This window comes from Sorex fumeus, unplaced genomic scaffold (assembly GCF_029834395.1).
Source record: "Sorex fumeus unplaced genomic scaffold, SorFum_2.1 ptg000010l, whole genome shotgun sequence".
NCBI lineage: Eukaryota > Metazoa > Chordata > Mammalia > Eulipotyphla > Soricidae > Sorex > Sorex fumeus.
In genome coordinates, this window is record NW_026606067.1 from 16,655,632 (window position 1) to 16,670,621 (window position 14,990).

At 43.3% G+C, this 14,990-nt stretch overlaps 1 protein-coding gene across 1 annotated transcript in view; it reads left to right on the top strand.

The window, feature by feature from the left end:
* TAF1A (TATA-box binding protein associated factor, RNA polymerase I subunit A) overlaps positions 1 to 10,927 on the top strand; it is a 35,657-nt gene extending 24,730 nt beyond the window's left edge. The window contains exons 10-11 of the mRNA XM_056110699.1: positions 8,086 to 8,240; positions 10,563 to 10,927. Coding sequence (XP_055966674.1) covers positions 8,086 to 8,240; positions 10,563 to 10,669 — 262 coding nt within the window. The 3' untranslated portion in view covers positions 10,670 to 10,927. The remainder of the gene's footprint in view (positions 1 to 8,085; positions 8,241 to 10,562) is intronic.
* The last annotated feature ends 4,063 nt before the right edge of the window (positions 10,928 to 14,990 follow it).

Consider the following 14,990-nt stretch of genomic DNA (forward strand, 5'->3'; position numbering starts at 1 on the left):
GCCTGGGGGACCATATGGCATGCTGGGGATTGAACTCAGGTTGGCAGCCACCTGCAAGGCAGATGCCCCCTACCCCCTGTACTATTGCTCGGCTCCTTTATATCTCTTATCTCTCTATTATTATTATTACTATTATTGGGGCTTGGTTTGGGGGTCATGCCACTGATGCTGGGGGCTATTTCCTGCACAGGGCTTAGGGGTTATTTCTTCTGGTGCTTTGGGAAGGACATGTGCTTCTAGTGATGAGACCCAAGCATCCTCCACACTGAGCTGCAGCCCTGCGCGCTGTCTCCTGCCCTCATCTTGACTCTCGCCTTCCTTCACCGTGCTCTCGGAGTTGGGGATACCTTCCCCTCCCTTCCCTCTGCTGCTGTTCCCTACTATAATGATGGCTGTGCAGTTGGAGTGTCAGACTGCAGAGGTTGGTACTTACTTGGCACATGGGGCAGTGCCAGGGAAGGAGCTGGCAGTAATGCCTCATCCGGACCCGCCATCTCCTGGCCACTTGGGGATTTCTTAATCGATCCTCCTCCTTCTGCTCCTCCTCTTCCTTCTCCTCCTCTTCCTCCCCTTCCTACTCCTCCCCCTCCCCCCAAAAAATTGCTATTCAAGATCTTTTCTGTGTGAATTTTGAGTTTTGGAGTATGCTGGGTGGTCCTTATGGCACAGAACTCAGGGATGGCTCCCTGCAATACTGCAGTGACCGCAAGATAGATGCTCGGTTGAATCCAGCACCTCCATATGCAGAGCATAGACTTAGCCCTTGGAACATCTCCCTGACCATTATCAAGGTTTTTCACGCTGTCGAATTCTTTTCCTTTTTTTTTGGGGTGGGGGGGTAGTCACACCCAGCAATGCTCAGGGGTTATTCCTAGCTCTGTACTTAGGAATTACTCCTGGTGGTGCTTGGGGGAGGGATGCTGGGGATCAAACCTGGGTCAGCGAGACAAATGTCCTATCCATTATACTATTGCTCCAGCCCCCAAAATGACTCTTATACCTGCTACCTGCCCTTTATAGTGCTAGGAACATGAGTGTTTTCAGATTAGAAAAAGGCCTGAAGGGTCTCTCCTCACCCTTTTTTTGGTTATGTATTGCCTACTTAGCTGCTTCCAGTCATTTTCATTGCAGTGTTCAGGCCTCAGCAATCCATCAGAAGTTTTTGTTTGTTTATTTTGTTTTGTTTTTGGTGAAGCAAGATAGTTTTTATCGAGATTTTCTTAGATGTGAGGGAAGAGAAGGAGAGGAAGGCTCTGTTTGAGAGAGAGCAGTGGCTTCTCCAGAGTGGAAAAAACAAAGAGACAAACTAGTGATGTATGTCTTCAGGGGAGAACATGGCTTAAAGAGCGAGCCAGCCCATTGCAGCTTATTCTTCAGTATTAACTCCAGCCTGAGCTGCAAATGATACCTCTGACCATAGATATAAAACTGCAGATCCAATCCGATGTCACTGCTGAGGCCTTTGAAGTGAAAAAGGAAGGGGTGGCCCTTGTCTGTTTACTTTGTGAGAGGAGATAAGAATAAATGCAAAATTAAGTTTCATTGTATCTTACTGTTTTAGTACACAGTGAGTTTCTTTTTTTTTTTCTCTATATTTCATTACTGCATTTATGTTTTTTTAAATGCCTCAAGAAAAAGTTGGTTTTTTTTTACAGTTGTAGATTTACAATTTTTTGTGCTTGGGTTTCGATTATACAATGATCAGATACCCATCCCTCCACCAGTGCCCATTTTCCACCACCATGGATAATATCCCCCTCACCCCCATCCCCCCATCTCCCCCTGCCTCTGTGGCAGGGCAATCCCCTGTGTTCTCTCTCTCGTTTTGGGTGTTGTGGTCTGCAAAAGAGACATTGAGTGGCAAACATGTTCAGTCCATAGTCTATTTTCGACATGCATCTCCCCTCCTGGGAGGATCCTTCAAACACCCTTTATTTGGTGCTCCCTTCTCTATCTGAACTGCCCTTTCCCCTAGAATACCCGGCTGGCCTCTAAGTTATGGAGTAATCCTCCTGGTGCTGATCTCAGCTATTCTTGGGTATTAATCTCATATTTTGTTACTTTATATCCCCCAGATGAATGCAATCTTTCTATGTCTATCCCTCTCTTTCTGACTCATTTCACTTAGCATGATACTTTCCATGTTGTACCACTTGTATGTAAATTTCATGACTTCATCTTTTCTAAGAGCTACATAGTACTCCATTGTGTAGATGTACCAGTTTCTTTAACCAGTCATCTGTTCTTGGGCATTCGGGTTTCTTCCAGTTTCTGGCTATTGTAAAGAGTGCTGCAATGAACAAACAAGTGCAGATGTCACTTCGACTATACATTTTTGCGTCTCTGGGATATATTCCCATGAGTGGTATTGCTGGGTCAAATGGGAGCTCAATTTCTAATTTTTTGAGAATCGTCCATACTGTTTTCCAGAAGGGCTGAACCAGTCGACATTCCCACCAACAGTGAAGGAGTGTCCCTTTCTCGCCACATCCGTGCCAGCATCGGTTGCTTTTGTTCTTTTGAACGTGGGCCAGTCTCTGAGGTGTGAGATGGTATCTCATTGTGGTTTTGATCTGCATCTCCCTGATGATTAATGATGTAGAGCATTTTCTCATGTGCTTTTTAGCAATTCGGATTTCTTCTTTGAGAAAGTTTCTGTTCATTTCATTGCCCCATTTTTGGATGGGGTTGGATGTTTTCTTCTTGTGGATTTTAACCAGTATTTTGTATATCCTGGATATCAACCCCTTGTCAAATGTGTATTCGGTGAATATCCTTTCCCATTCTCTAGACTGTCTTTGTATTTTGGTCACTGTTTCTTTGGAGGTGCAGAAGCTTCTTAGTTTAAGATAGTCCCATTTATCTATCTCTGTTTTTACTTGCTCGGCCAGTGGCGTGGCATCTTTGAAGATACCATTAGCTTCAGTGTCATGGAGGGTTTTGCCAACTTTGTCTTCAATGTACCTTATGGTTTCTGGTCTGATGTTGAGGTCTTTAATCCATTTTGATCTTACTTTTGTACATGGTGTTAGGCAGAGCTCTGAGCCCATTTTTTTGCATGTATCCGTCCAGTGATGCCAGCACAATTTGTTAAAGAGGCTTTCCTTACTCCACTTCACATAACTTGCACCTTTATCAAAGATCAGATGATCATATGATTGAGGGGAGATGTCAGTGTATTCAACCCTGTTCCATTGGTCTGCAGTTCTGCCTTTGTTCCAGTACCATGCTGTTTTAATTATTACTGCTTTGTAGTACAGTTTGAAGCTCGGGAGGTTGATTCCTCCCATTTTCTTTTTCCCAAGAATTGCTTTAGCTACTCGTGGGGGCTTATTGTTCCATATAAATTTCAGGAGTGTTTGCTCCATTTCTTTGAAGAATGTCATGGGTATCCTTATAGGGATTGCATTGAATTTATACAATGCTTTCGGTAGTATTGCCATTTTGACAATGTTAAGTCTCCCGACCCATGAGCAGGGGATATCTTTCCATTTCCTCATGTCCTCTTTTATTTCCTGAAGTAGCGTTTTGTAGTTTTCTTTGTACAGTCCTTTACTTCCTTAGTTAAGCTGATTCCTAGGTACTTGATTTTCTGGGGCACAATTGTGAACGGGATTGTTTTTTTCATGTTGTTTTCTTCTCTCTCACTGTTTGCGTATAGGAAAGGCATGGACTTTTGGATATTGATTTTATAGCCTGCAACTTTACTATACGAGTCTATTGTTTCTAGGAGATTTTTGGTGGAGGTTATTGGGTTCTCTAAGTAGAGTATCATATCATCTGTGAATAGTGAGAGCTTGATTTCTTCCTTTCCTACCTGAATGCCCTTAATATCTTTTTCTTGCCTAATCGCTATTGCAAGTACTTCCAGTACTATATTGAACAGCAGTGGAGATAGTGGGCATCCTTGTCTCGTCCCTGATCTTAGAGGGAAGGCTCTCAGTTTTTCCCCATTGAGGATGATGCTTGCTGTAGGCTTGTGGTAGATGGCTTTAATTATGTTGAGGAAGGTCCCCTCTATACCCATTTTGGCTAGGGTTTTCATCATAAAGCGGTGCTGGATCTTGTCAAATGCTTTCTCTGCATCCATTGATATAATCATATGCTTTTTATCTTTTCTTTTGTTGATATGATGGATTATGTTGATTGATTTCCGAATGTTAAACCATCCTTGCATCCCTGGGATGAATCCTACTTGGTCATGGTGTATGATCTTTTTGATAAGTAGTTGGATTCTATTTGCTAGTAGTTTGTTGAGGATCTTTGCATCTGTGTTCATCGGGGATATCGGTCTATAATTCTCTTTCTTTATGGTATCTCTGTCTGCTTTTGGTATCAGTGTGATATTTGCTTCGTAGAAACTGTTCGGAAGTGTTTTTGATATTTCAATTTCGTGGAAAAGCTTAAAGAGGATTGGGAGTAAGTCTTCTTTAAAGATTTGGAAGAATTCACTAGTGAATCCATCCGGGCCAGGACTTTTGTGCTTGGGGAGACTTTTTATTACCATTTCAATTTCCTTGATGGTGATAGGTCTGTTCAGGTATTCCAGGTCTTCTTGGTTCAGCCTTGGGAGTCTGTAGGAGTCTAGGAATTTATCCATTTCCTCGAGGTTTTGATGTTCCGTGGCATAAAGCTTCTCAAAGTACTCCCTGAGGATCCTTTGAATTTCTGTAGTTTCTGTTGTAATGACCCCCTTTTCATTTCTGATTCGGTTTATTAGGGTTTTCTCTCTCCCTTTCTTTGTGAGTTTTGCTAGAGGCTTACCGATCTTGTTAATTTTCTTGAAGAACCAGCCCTTGGTTCATTGATCTTTCGGATTGTTTTTTGGGTTTCCATCTCGTTAATCTCTGCTCTGAGTTTTATTATTTCCTTTCTCCTGTTCGGGTTGTGCTCCTTTTTTTGTCCTTCTCCAAGCTCTTAAGCTGTGAGGTTAGGTTGCTTATGTGTGCTCACTCCTCCTTCCTGAGGAATGCTTGTAGAGCTATAAACTTTCCTCTTAACACAGCTTTTGCTGTGTCCCATAAGTTGTGGTAACTCGTGTTCTCATTTTCATTCGTTTCTAGGAATCTTTTGATTTCCTCTTTGATTTCCTGACTAAGCCACTCTTTTTTCAATAGCGCACTGTTTAATTTCCAGGTGTTTGATTTAGTTTTCTGTTTTTGTGTGTGATTTACTTCAAATTTCAGTGCATTATGGTCTGAGAAGATTGTTGATACAACCTCTATCTTCTTAATTTTATGGAGGCATGTTTTGTGGCTCAGCATGTGGTCTATCTTGGAGAATGTTCCATGTACGCTTGAGAAGAATGTGCATTCAGCTTTTTGTGGATGAAGTGTCCTGTATATATCTACTAAGTCCCTTTCTTCCATTGTTTCCCTCAGATGAAGTATGTCCTTGCTAAGCTTGAGTCTGGTTGATCTATCAAGAGGTGACAAAGTGGTGTTGAAGTCTCCCACTAGTATTGTGTTGCTATTGATGTCTTTTTCCAAATCTATGAGTAGTTGTTTTAAGTACTTTGCTGGTCTCTCATTAGGTGCATATACATTTATTATTGTAAGTCTTCCTGTTGTACAGATCCTTTGATCAATAAGAAATGGCCTTCACTGTCTCTTATGACTTTCCTCACTCTGAAATCGATGTGGTCTGATATTAGGATGGCTACCCCAGCTTTTTTATGGGAGCTGTTTGCCTGTAGGATTGTTTTCCAGCCTTTGACTCTGAGTCTGTGTTTGCTTTGACTATTGAGATGTGTTTCTTGCAGGCAGCAGAATGTTGGGTTCAATTATCTAATCCATCCTGCCACTCTATGTCTTTTAATCGGTGCGTTTAGCCCATTGAGATGGAGAGAGATTATTGTTATGGGATTTTGTCCCATTGTTCTGTTGAAATTTTGTGTATTTGAGGGACCTTTCTTGCCTTAAAGTAGCCCATTTAGTTGTTCTTGTAACCATGGTTTTGAGTCTATGAAGTTCCTGAGCTGATGTTTGTCTGTGAAACTGTGTGTTGTTCCTTCTATTATGAATGAGAGTCTTGCTGGGTAAAGTATTTTTGGGGAGGCATTTATTTCATTGAGTTTTTTCACTGTGTCCCACCACTGTTTTCGGGCCATGAGGGTTTCATCAGAAAAATCAGCTGTGAATTTTAAGGATGCTCCTTTGTAAGAGATTTCTTTCTTCGATCTTGCTGCTCTCAGAATTTTGTCTCCGTCTAAGGTTTTGGTCATTTTGATCAGGATGTGTCTTGGGGTATTTTTATTCGGATTTCTTCTAGCTGGTACCCTTCGGGCCTCCTGAATGTGGTCACAAGTTTTCTTCAGCTCTGGAAACGTTGTAGCAATGATGTCTTTGACAGTTTCTTCTTCATCAAGGTTTTCTTCCTGTCCCTCTGGGACTCCAATAATTCTTATGTTACCCCTCTTGGCTTCATCACGATCTTCTCTTGCCATCTGTTCCCGAACTGTGAGTCTCTTTTCCATTTTCTGCTCTTTTCTGGTGAGTCTCTGAACTTCATCTTCGAGCTCATTGATTCTGTTCTCAGCCGCTGTTACTCTGCTGCTGAGGCCTTCCACTGAGTTTTTCAATTCGCCTACCAGGTTTTTCAGGTCCAGCATTTCTGATTGCATTTTCCTCATTTCTGCCTTCAGATCCTCTTGTCTTTTATTGGCATTGGTTTCCATTGTTTCTTTTAGTTCCCTAAGCATCCTAAGTAGCTCCCTTCTGAATTCCTTGTCAATGAGGTTGTCTAACACTACAGTACTGTTGGTGTCATCTGGGCTAGACTCTTCAATAAGAAAGTTTGGTGGGCTTTTGCGTGACTTTACCATTGTGACAAGTGTGGTTTAGTCCTTCACGTTCACTGTTACTATTCTGCTTGATATTCAGTGTGAGTTAAGATAGGCTTATGAGTTATTGGCTACTGTGTTTCTAGTGGCTGAGCTAAACTAGAGAAGTTTCCATCTAAGAAGGTAGCTTATGGTTCCTATGGCATATGCAGTGGGAAAATATTTCTCAGCCGCTAATGCGGCCGCGGGTCCAAAAAGAGTCCCTGGCACTGGGCGAGAAGTTGGAAACGTCTCCTGGTTGGAATGAGGAGCCGTTCAGCTTTGTTGCCCAGAGCTGGGCCTCCGTGCCCGTCCCGCGCAGATCAGGGGTGAAAACCGGCTTTCTAGGAGATGGATCTAGCTGCGCATGCCCAGAGAGGGTCCCAGGCCCTTGGGGGCGGGCTGTACCTGGTTGGAATTGGAGCCGTTCAGCTTTGTTGCCCAGAGCTGGGCCTCCGTGCCCATCCCGCGCAGATCAGGGGAGAAAACCGGCTTTCTAGGAGATGGATCTAGCTGCGCATGCCCAGAGAGGGTCCCAGGCCCTTGGGGGCGGGCTGTACCTGGTTGGAATTGGAGCCGTTCAGCTTTGTTGCCCAGAGCTGGGCCTCTGTGCCTGTCCCGCGCAGATCAGGGGAGAAAACCGGCTTTCTGGTTGGAATTGGAGCCGTTCAGCTTTGTTGCCCAGAGCTGGGCCTCCGTGCCCGTCCCGCGCAGATCAGGGGAGAAGACCCAGTGAGTTTCTTTTTATTGGCATGTATCCATATCTCAGCACTTAGTGGTTTGGGGCAGAAAAGTTATTCCCTTTTCTTTATTAGGAAATTCATTATTAACAAGATCTTGTTTTAAGCTTCAGATTGGACTTGATTTTGCAGCTAGAACAATGTTTGATTATGAAATGTGTTAGGTATGATGTGTTCGTCAACCTAGTTAAAAACCGTTTTCTAATCCAAAACACTATAAAAGCTTTCCTGCGCAGAATGACAGTTGTGTTTATGAACCTCAGTCGCTGTCCCTGGCTCTGTGCTGGGGTCTCCACCAGTGCTGCTTGGGAATTAACACAGGGATCCCTCATGCACACCATGTGCTCCGGCCATGCATGTTGAGTGATTGCTTCAAGCGTGTGCTATGCATGGCCATGCTCAGAAGCGAATTTGCAAACATTTTCCTTGTCTTCTTTCCAAGGATGCTACTTAAATACAAAATCTAGCTGCATGGCTCTGTTCTGTTATGAGCGTTTCCTTTTTATGCCCTTTTTTTTTTCGCAGGAATCATCTCGCCTGGGTTCAGGAGGAATGGAACTCCAGGAAAAGTTGGTGGCCAAACTTTCACTTCAGCTTTTTTTGGGCAAAAAGTGATTGGAAGGAGGAGAAAACTTTGGCTTGTGAGAAAGCTCTGGTAGCTGGAATATTGTTAGGAAGAGGTACATGTATTTTTGTTGTTTTTATCTAGATACAGCTTTTGAACAGTTTTGGGATTACAGAACATGACCATGTATTCCTATTACAGTTTATCTAGTACAGTTCCTAGGGAAGATTCTAAAGTATCTATGAAACAAGCAGTTATGCCTGCAGATGGGCCTGTTCTCCCTGGAGGTTTGAGAATGCAGCCACTGTGCTCTGGAGTGAGCTAGTGATGGAAACTTTTCCTCATGCTATTTTCTATCATTCCAGCCTTGGATCACTTTGTCACTTTGCTTCAGGCTGAGGGTGGGATGGGGAGCCCTCCCCTTGCCCGTGGTAGGCCTGTCTCCCCCCGCCCTCCCCCCCCCCCCCCCCCCCCCCCGGCTTCCTTTCCTCCTTGCTGCTAAGGCAGTTTAGGTCTGTTGTATGAGAGGAGATAACGGAATGTGGAGTCTATTGGCTTTTTTCCGTTTATGCTAGAGTGGGAGCAGATTTCTCTCCAGCTTTCTGTATTTTAACTAAAAGTAGACATCTCTTTATGATTTTTTTTTCTAAATTGGGGACTCTTTTACTTTTAAAATTTATTTGAGAGGGGATGTTTTGGGGGCACACCTGGTGGTACTCAGGACTTACTCCTGGCTCTGTGCTCTGGGCTCCTGGGGGCACCGCACGTGGTGCTGGAGTTGAGCCAGGTCTGGGTGTATGCATGCACCTTCACCTCCATCTCTCCAGTATGTTTTCTGATTATTGGGGATGGGGAATGTTTGTAAACATTTTCAGAAATAAGTGATCGAATGAGTTTCACTAATACAGTAGCAGTTCTGGAATATTATTTTTCAGAGATAATAAAATGGTTACTCTAGACATATTATTTACTCTAATATTTTCCCAGAGAAGACAGAGATATAACTAAACTAAAACTATAATCAGATTAATTTTTCACATATAATGTAAGGTTTCATTCATTCATTTATAATTTTTTTTTTCTATTTGGGTCATACCCAGCGATGCTTAGAAGTTACTCCTGGCTTTGCACTCAGAAACCACTCCTGGTGGTGCTTGGGGGACAATATGGGATGTCGGGGATTGAATCCGAGTCAGCCATGTACAAGGCAAATGCCCTCCCTGCTGTACTATCGCTTCAAGCCTGATTTATAAAATATTTTAAAAAATCTCTTAGAAGAGTGCAGGAATATAGCTCAGGGGGCTGGTACACACACAAGTTGGAAGCCCCAAGCACTGCAGCAGAATCGGGCCTGAGTGGTAGCCCTACCTCTCCAGGCCTGAGCTTCTCACTGGCTGGCAGATGCACTGGGAGTGACCCCAGGCCTCCTGAGCACCGCTTTAGGAGTCCACCCCCCCTCCCCCCCCACCGAAAGAAGCAGACAACTTTTACACTATCCAGTATGCATTTATCTTCGATAAACATTTGGGCTTTGTTCTAAAACATTACTCAAGTGATCCTCTTAACTTTGTTAGACTGAAAGCAAATACAGCTGGCAGAGAGCTGGCCTGGAAGTCAGGGATGACGTCTGTACCACCCAGCCACTTGCTCAAAGGCTAGAGTACTGGCAATGTTCATTTCTTCCCCACTGACTGGTTTGGTCTAACCCCTAGTCTCCACAGTTTCTCTTGGGAACATTCTTTGGGAGGGAGATGCTTCTTTGATTCGCAAGCTAACGTTAAGTGCAGTTTGCTCTTGGAGAAGGTCTGTTTATCATATCTAGTGAAATGCATATGTAAAATGTTCCCTAATGTTTGGGAGTAGGGGAGAGAATAAGCTTTAATTATCCTGAGTCAGAAATATCTTTGTGGGGCCAGACAGAACACAGCAGGCCTGGGTTCAATCCCTGTACTATGTGTGGTCCCCTGAGCGCAGAGTCAGGAATAAGCCCTGAGCACTGGTGAATATAACTAAAACACCAAACACTCCATCCCATCCCTAATAAAAAAGAAACAAAGATTATCTATATCTTTCTGCATATAGCAGGAGCAGTGTTATTCTGTGACAGTTGTTCTTAAAATATGCTTGTGATATTTTGGTATAGATGATATATAAATTTTTGTTTTTCTTTTGTTCGGGGGGCCACACTGCAGTGCTTGGGACCATTCCCAGCTCAGTGCTCAAGGGTTGCTCCTGGCGAACCTCAGAACCAAACTCTGGGGACTGAGGCTCAGGCCTCCTGCTGGGAAGAGGCTCCCCGCCAGAGGGCAGCTCTCCAGCACTGATCAGGCTGTGTGATTATTAATGCGCCAGGGTGAGTAAGGAAAAATTGAAATGTAAGAGTTTATTAGTTGATGCTGATAACTAAGACTCATTGTTTTGCCTTTTTTTTTTTTAGGTTGTAGATATTTTCGGTATATTTCAAAACAAGATCATCAAATCTTAAAGAAGAAAATCAAGCAAATAAAGAAATTAGTGAAAAAATTTAGTATTGTAAATTCATGACCCTGATACTGAATTTTAGTTATTTCAGATTAAAGGTTACAGAGTAGTAGATCAGCAGGTAACTCATTTGTGGTTTTATAAATGATGGGATGGCTACAAAAAGGTTATCTTTATATTTATGTTTACTCTCAGTTTTATCTAGAGAAAAAAAATTTCACGGCCTTTGCTTTTTGTAAATATATTTTTGTTCTCTTTTTTTGTACTTTTAAATATTTATTAAAGAATACTTTTTCCAATAAAAATGTGTTTATTTAACCAGCTCTATAAGCCTTATTTGAATCCTTGCAGGTCATTTGCCTTTTGTTATTATGCAATGAAACATGATTTGGATTTGAATTATAAATGAATTTGTATTTTGCATTCTTTTGTTTTGCTCAGAGCTTACTTCTGGCTGGCTCTGTGCTCAGGGATCACTCCTGGTGGGGCTTGGGGGACCATAGCGGGTGCTGGGGACTGAACCCAAGTCAGCTACATGCAAGATAGTAGCCTACCAACTGTTCTTTCTCTCTAGTCCCAATATCTTTTAGATTCTCAATGTTTCCTATTAAGTATTCCATAAAGAATTTCCTGGTGATAAATTTGTTGAGGATTTTTTGGTAGAGAGGGTTTAGAAAGACTCCTCTTTCTCTTTTCATCAATACTTGGCCTTTGGGGACTAAATGATCTCCAGATAAATTGCTTTGATTCAGGTTGTTTTGTTTCTGTCTTTTACATGGTACAGAAATCTCAGACATGCTGTAGAATTGATGTGTCCCTCTCTTTTCTCTTGGAAACTAGGGTGCAGAGTTATCTGGACATTGGGAAGACTGTAAATGGTGTCCTCGAGTCACACCCACTAGGAAAATTGTGGCACAGAGCCAAGACCAGCTTTCCTAGAATAGGAGCCGAGTATAATAACATGTTGTGTCACTGGTTAAGTGTTTCTTCCAACCTCTGTTTTGTCCTACACCTCCCGTAACTGAATAACTGGTATTTGAGTTCCATGAACTAACTTACTTCCCCCCCCCCACACACACACACACACATACACACACTGACACACCACACCTGAAAATGTTAAGGATTTATTCTTGGCTCTGCACTCAGGAATCACTCCTGGTGGTGCTTGGGGGACCATATGGGATGCCAGAGATCAAACCCAGGTTGGCGGCATGCAAGGCAAGTGCCCTACCTGCTGTACTGTCACTCTGGCCCACCTAATATTTTATTTATTTATTTTTTTTATTAGTGAAACACCATAGGTACAGTTGTAGACTTACAAACTTTCGTGCTTGGGTTTCAGTCATACAATGATCGATTACCCGTTCCTCCACCAGTGCCCATTCTTAACCACCAATGATCCCAGTAGCCCTCCCACCCTGCCTCTGTGGCAGGGCGTTCCCTTTTGCTCTCTCTTTCCTTTAGGGTGTTGTCCTGTCTAATATTTAGATGGCAAACCATACATCTTTCCCATTGACTTTTTTACTAATTTTAAGCTATCTGCAAGAAAATTGGGGAAAAAATTTTGTCAATTTAATCCAATCTTTTATACTTAGAAAGAATCAATTGTCTAACTATTCCAAGTGACTGCCCCACAGAACCAAACCATGCCAAGTTAAAACTGCCACATGAGTTGAGTCAGCTTTATTGTGGGACTACATAAGGATGAAATTCCCAGAAGATACGGGCAAAGTCTCAAAACAGACTTAAATTATAAGGGCATCTACTCCCTGTCATCTTTAATCAAAATAAAATAGGATTTATATATTCTTGTGATCTCTAGCGAAATGGAGGTGAGAATGAAAGAAGTAAGTAAAGCTCTTGGTTTCCACACATAGCTTAGTCTCAGAATTTTCACATCAGATTTTCAGCTCTAATTATGCATTAAGAGAAACCAGAAACTTCCCACAGTGATTCAATAAATAAATATAAGAAAAAATAAATAAAATTATGAAAAAATAAAGTAAGATGGAGTTCATGCCCAATTCAGTCAGCTAATCAGTGGCTGAATAAATAGCAGTACTCCTACATTAAAAAAAAGAAAAGAAAGAAACCAGAAGTTCTTTTATGTTTTCTGAAGTTAAAGCCATTTTCATGGATAATAGCTCTCAAGCTTATCAGGCACCTTTTTTTGTATCATTTATGGATCACCCCTGCCTTAGCGGGAAAGAAAGTTGGGGCATTGGAGTTCAGGCAACTGCTCAGGACCACAGATGGTAACTGTTGGCACTAGGACCCTCCCCCATTCTGGGTGGGTACAGAGGCCCCTGTTTTACCTGTGCTATCTGCACTACCACAAGGGAGTTGTGCTGTGGCCCAAAAGAAAGCCCCAAAAGTTGGGCCTTTGGCAAATGATTCTTTAAAAGAAGTGAATATAATCTATAAACAATCACAACACATACAAACAGACATAAGATTAAAGTGCATCAGGAGAAGCACTCCAGAAAAAATGGAGCAAAGGACGCGCCCAGGCTTTCCACAGAAAAGGAAAAACAACGATAGACATAGATCAGAGAAATGTAAGTCAAGAGGGCAGTGAAATGCCTATTTGCCCCATCCAGTTTACTTCGAACATGCACATCATTGGTAGATAAAAGACTTGTGTTCTATTATGTTCAAATTATTTAGTGAAGCAAAATAGATTTGGTGGTTGATTTGTTTTGTTTCTTTTGGTGAACACATCGCTGCTGTGATCCCTCGTGGGCTTGGGGGAACCATATGGGATGCCAGGGATTGAACCCTGGTCAGCTGCATGCAAGGCAAGGGGGGCCCTACCTGCTGTAGTATCTCTCTGGCCAGATAGTTTTTATTGAACAGAACTTACTTAAAAGATGCCATTGGCAGTGTGCGAGAAGGAAAGGAATATATGTTCTCCAAGAGAGAACACAAGCTCGGAAAAGCAAACAAGCAAAGAGACGTAGGACAAGAAAGCAAGATAGCAAGTTGATTTCTATTAATGTGATAACTCTGTAAATCACCATTCCTTTCCCTGAAGGAGACATTCTTTTTTTAGACTCCCTGTTTTTCACGGCAAGAGGAAGACTGAGACAACCAGGCCAGTGACTGCTGGAAAGTCCAGCCAGGCCCCACCTGGAAAGTGTGTGTTCCTCATCTCGCCCAGGGTTCTGAGAAGGCGTCGTGCTGGGAACTCACTGGCTGTCTTTGGTCCAGGTCTCCTGCCTGAGGCTTCCCAAGCCCTGGCATGATCTCATCTTTGAGCAAACAAGCCTGAAGAAACAACACAGGCACCCATATGCTGTGGGTGCTGAATGGTGTTTAAATTGACAAGAAAGTCCTCCCAATTTATGATTAGAACATCATATGAGGATATAGGGCTGAACTTTTTAGGTAAAACATTGAAAATGATGTATAATAAACACTGCTTATCAGCAGTAGATATGCAATACCAGTATTAAGAAAATGCTTTGGGGGCTACACCAGCAATGATCAGGGCTAACACCTGGCTGTATTTAGGGATCAGTCCTGGTGGTGCTCAGGGGACCAGATAAGGAGATCAAAGCAGTGTGCAAGGCAAGCACCTTGACCCCCATACTTTCTCTGACCCTCTGTGGCTCTTTTTGGCCAATAGGTAGGCTTCAGTTTGTGTGAAGAGATGTCTCATCCTTTGCTTTAGCATCGATGTAGAGTGTAGCCAAGGACACTGAGCCATATACCAATTGGTCTATGGATACATGCTCAGGACAACTCCCCTTTATTCACAGGAAGAATGGTGACCCATCTTCTCTGCTTCCTGACAGAATGGTCCAGTGGCCTGTCAACTGTTGGCCTGGCTGACTCCTCTCTGGCAGTGGATTGCAGGCTCATGCCCTGTCCCCTCTGCCCCAGGTCTGGTGCGCTGCTCTCGGGCCCCCAGACAGCTCAGCCTGTCTGCCACCTCCCTGCAGTCACCGGGTGCTGGCCTCTTGCCCTCCCAGTCTGATGTCTAGGACTGAGCACGGAGTGGGATTCTCCATGGAGACCGGACTACACCACTGAGACTGTAAACAAAGTGTGTGCTTCCTGGCTGCCTCCCTGCGGCTTTCACAATCTACCACCACAGTCACTGGCACCATTGCACCTTTGGGCTAAGCAGCCGTGCACCCCAATAAATCAGCAGTCAGGACTTGGGACGTGTGCCAGTTTCTCAGAAGGGCTGGGGGAATACATCTCTGTTTTCACAAACAGACCAACCAGGGTCCCGGCAGGGATGTTGCCCAGAAACCAGCTCAGTGAACTTGGGGGGTTGGGGAGGAGGAGGAGAAGGAAGGGAAAATCCGGGGGAGGGAGGGAACCAGCCCAGAGCAAAGACGCCAACCTGGGCATAGTGGCAGCTGGCGCTTTC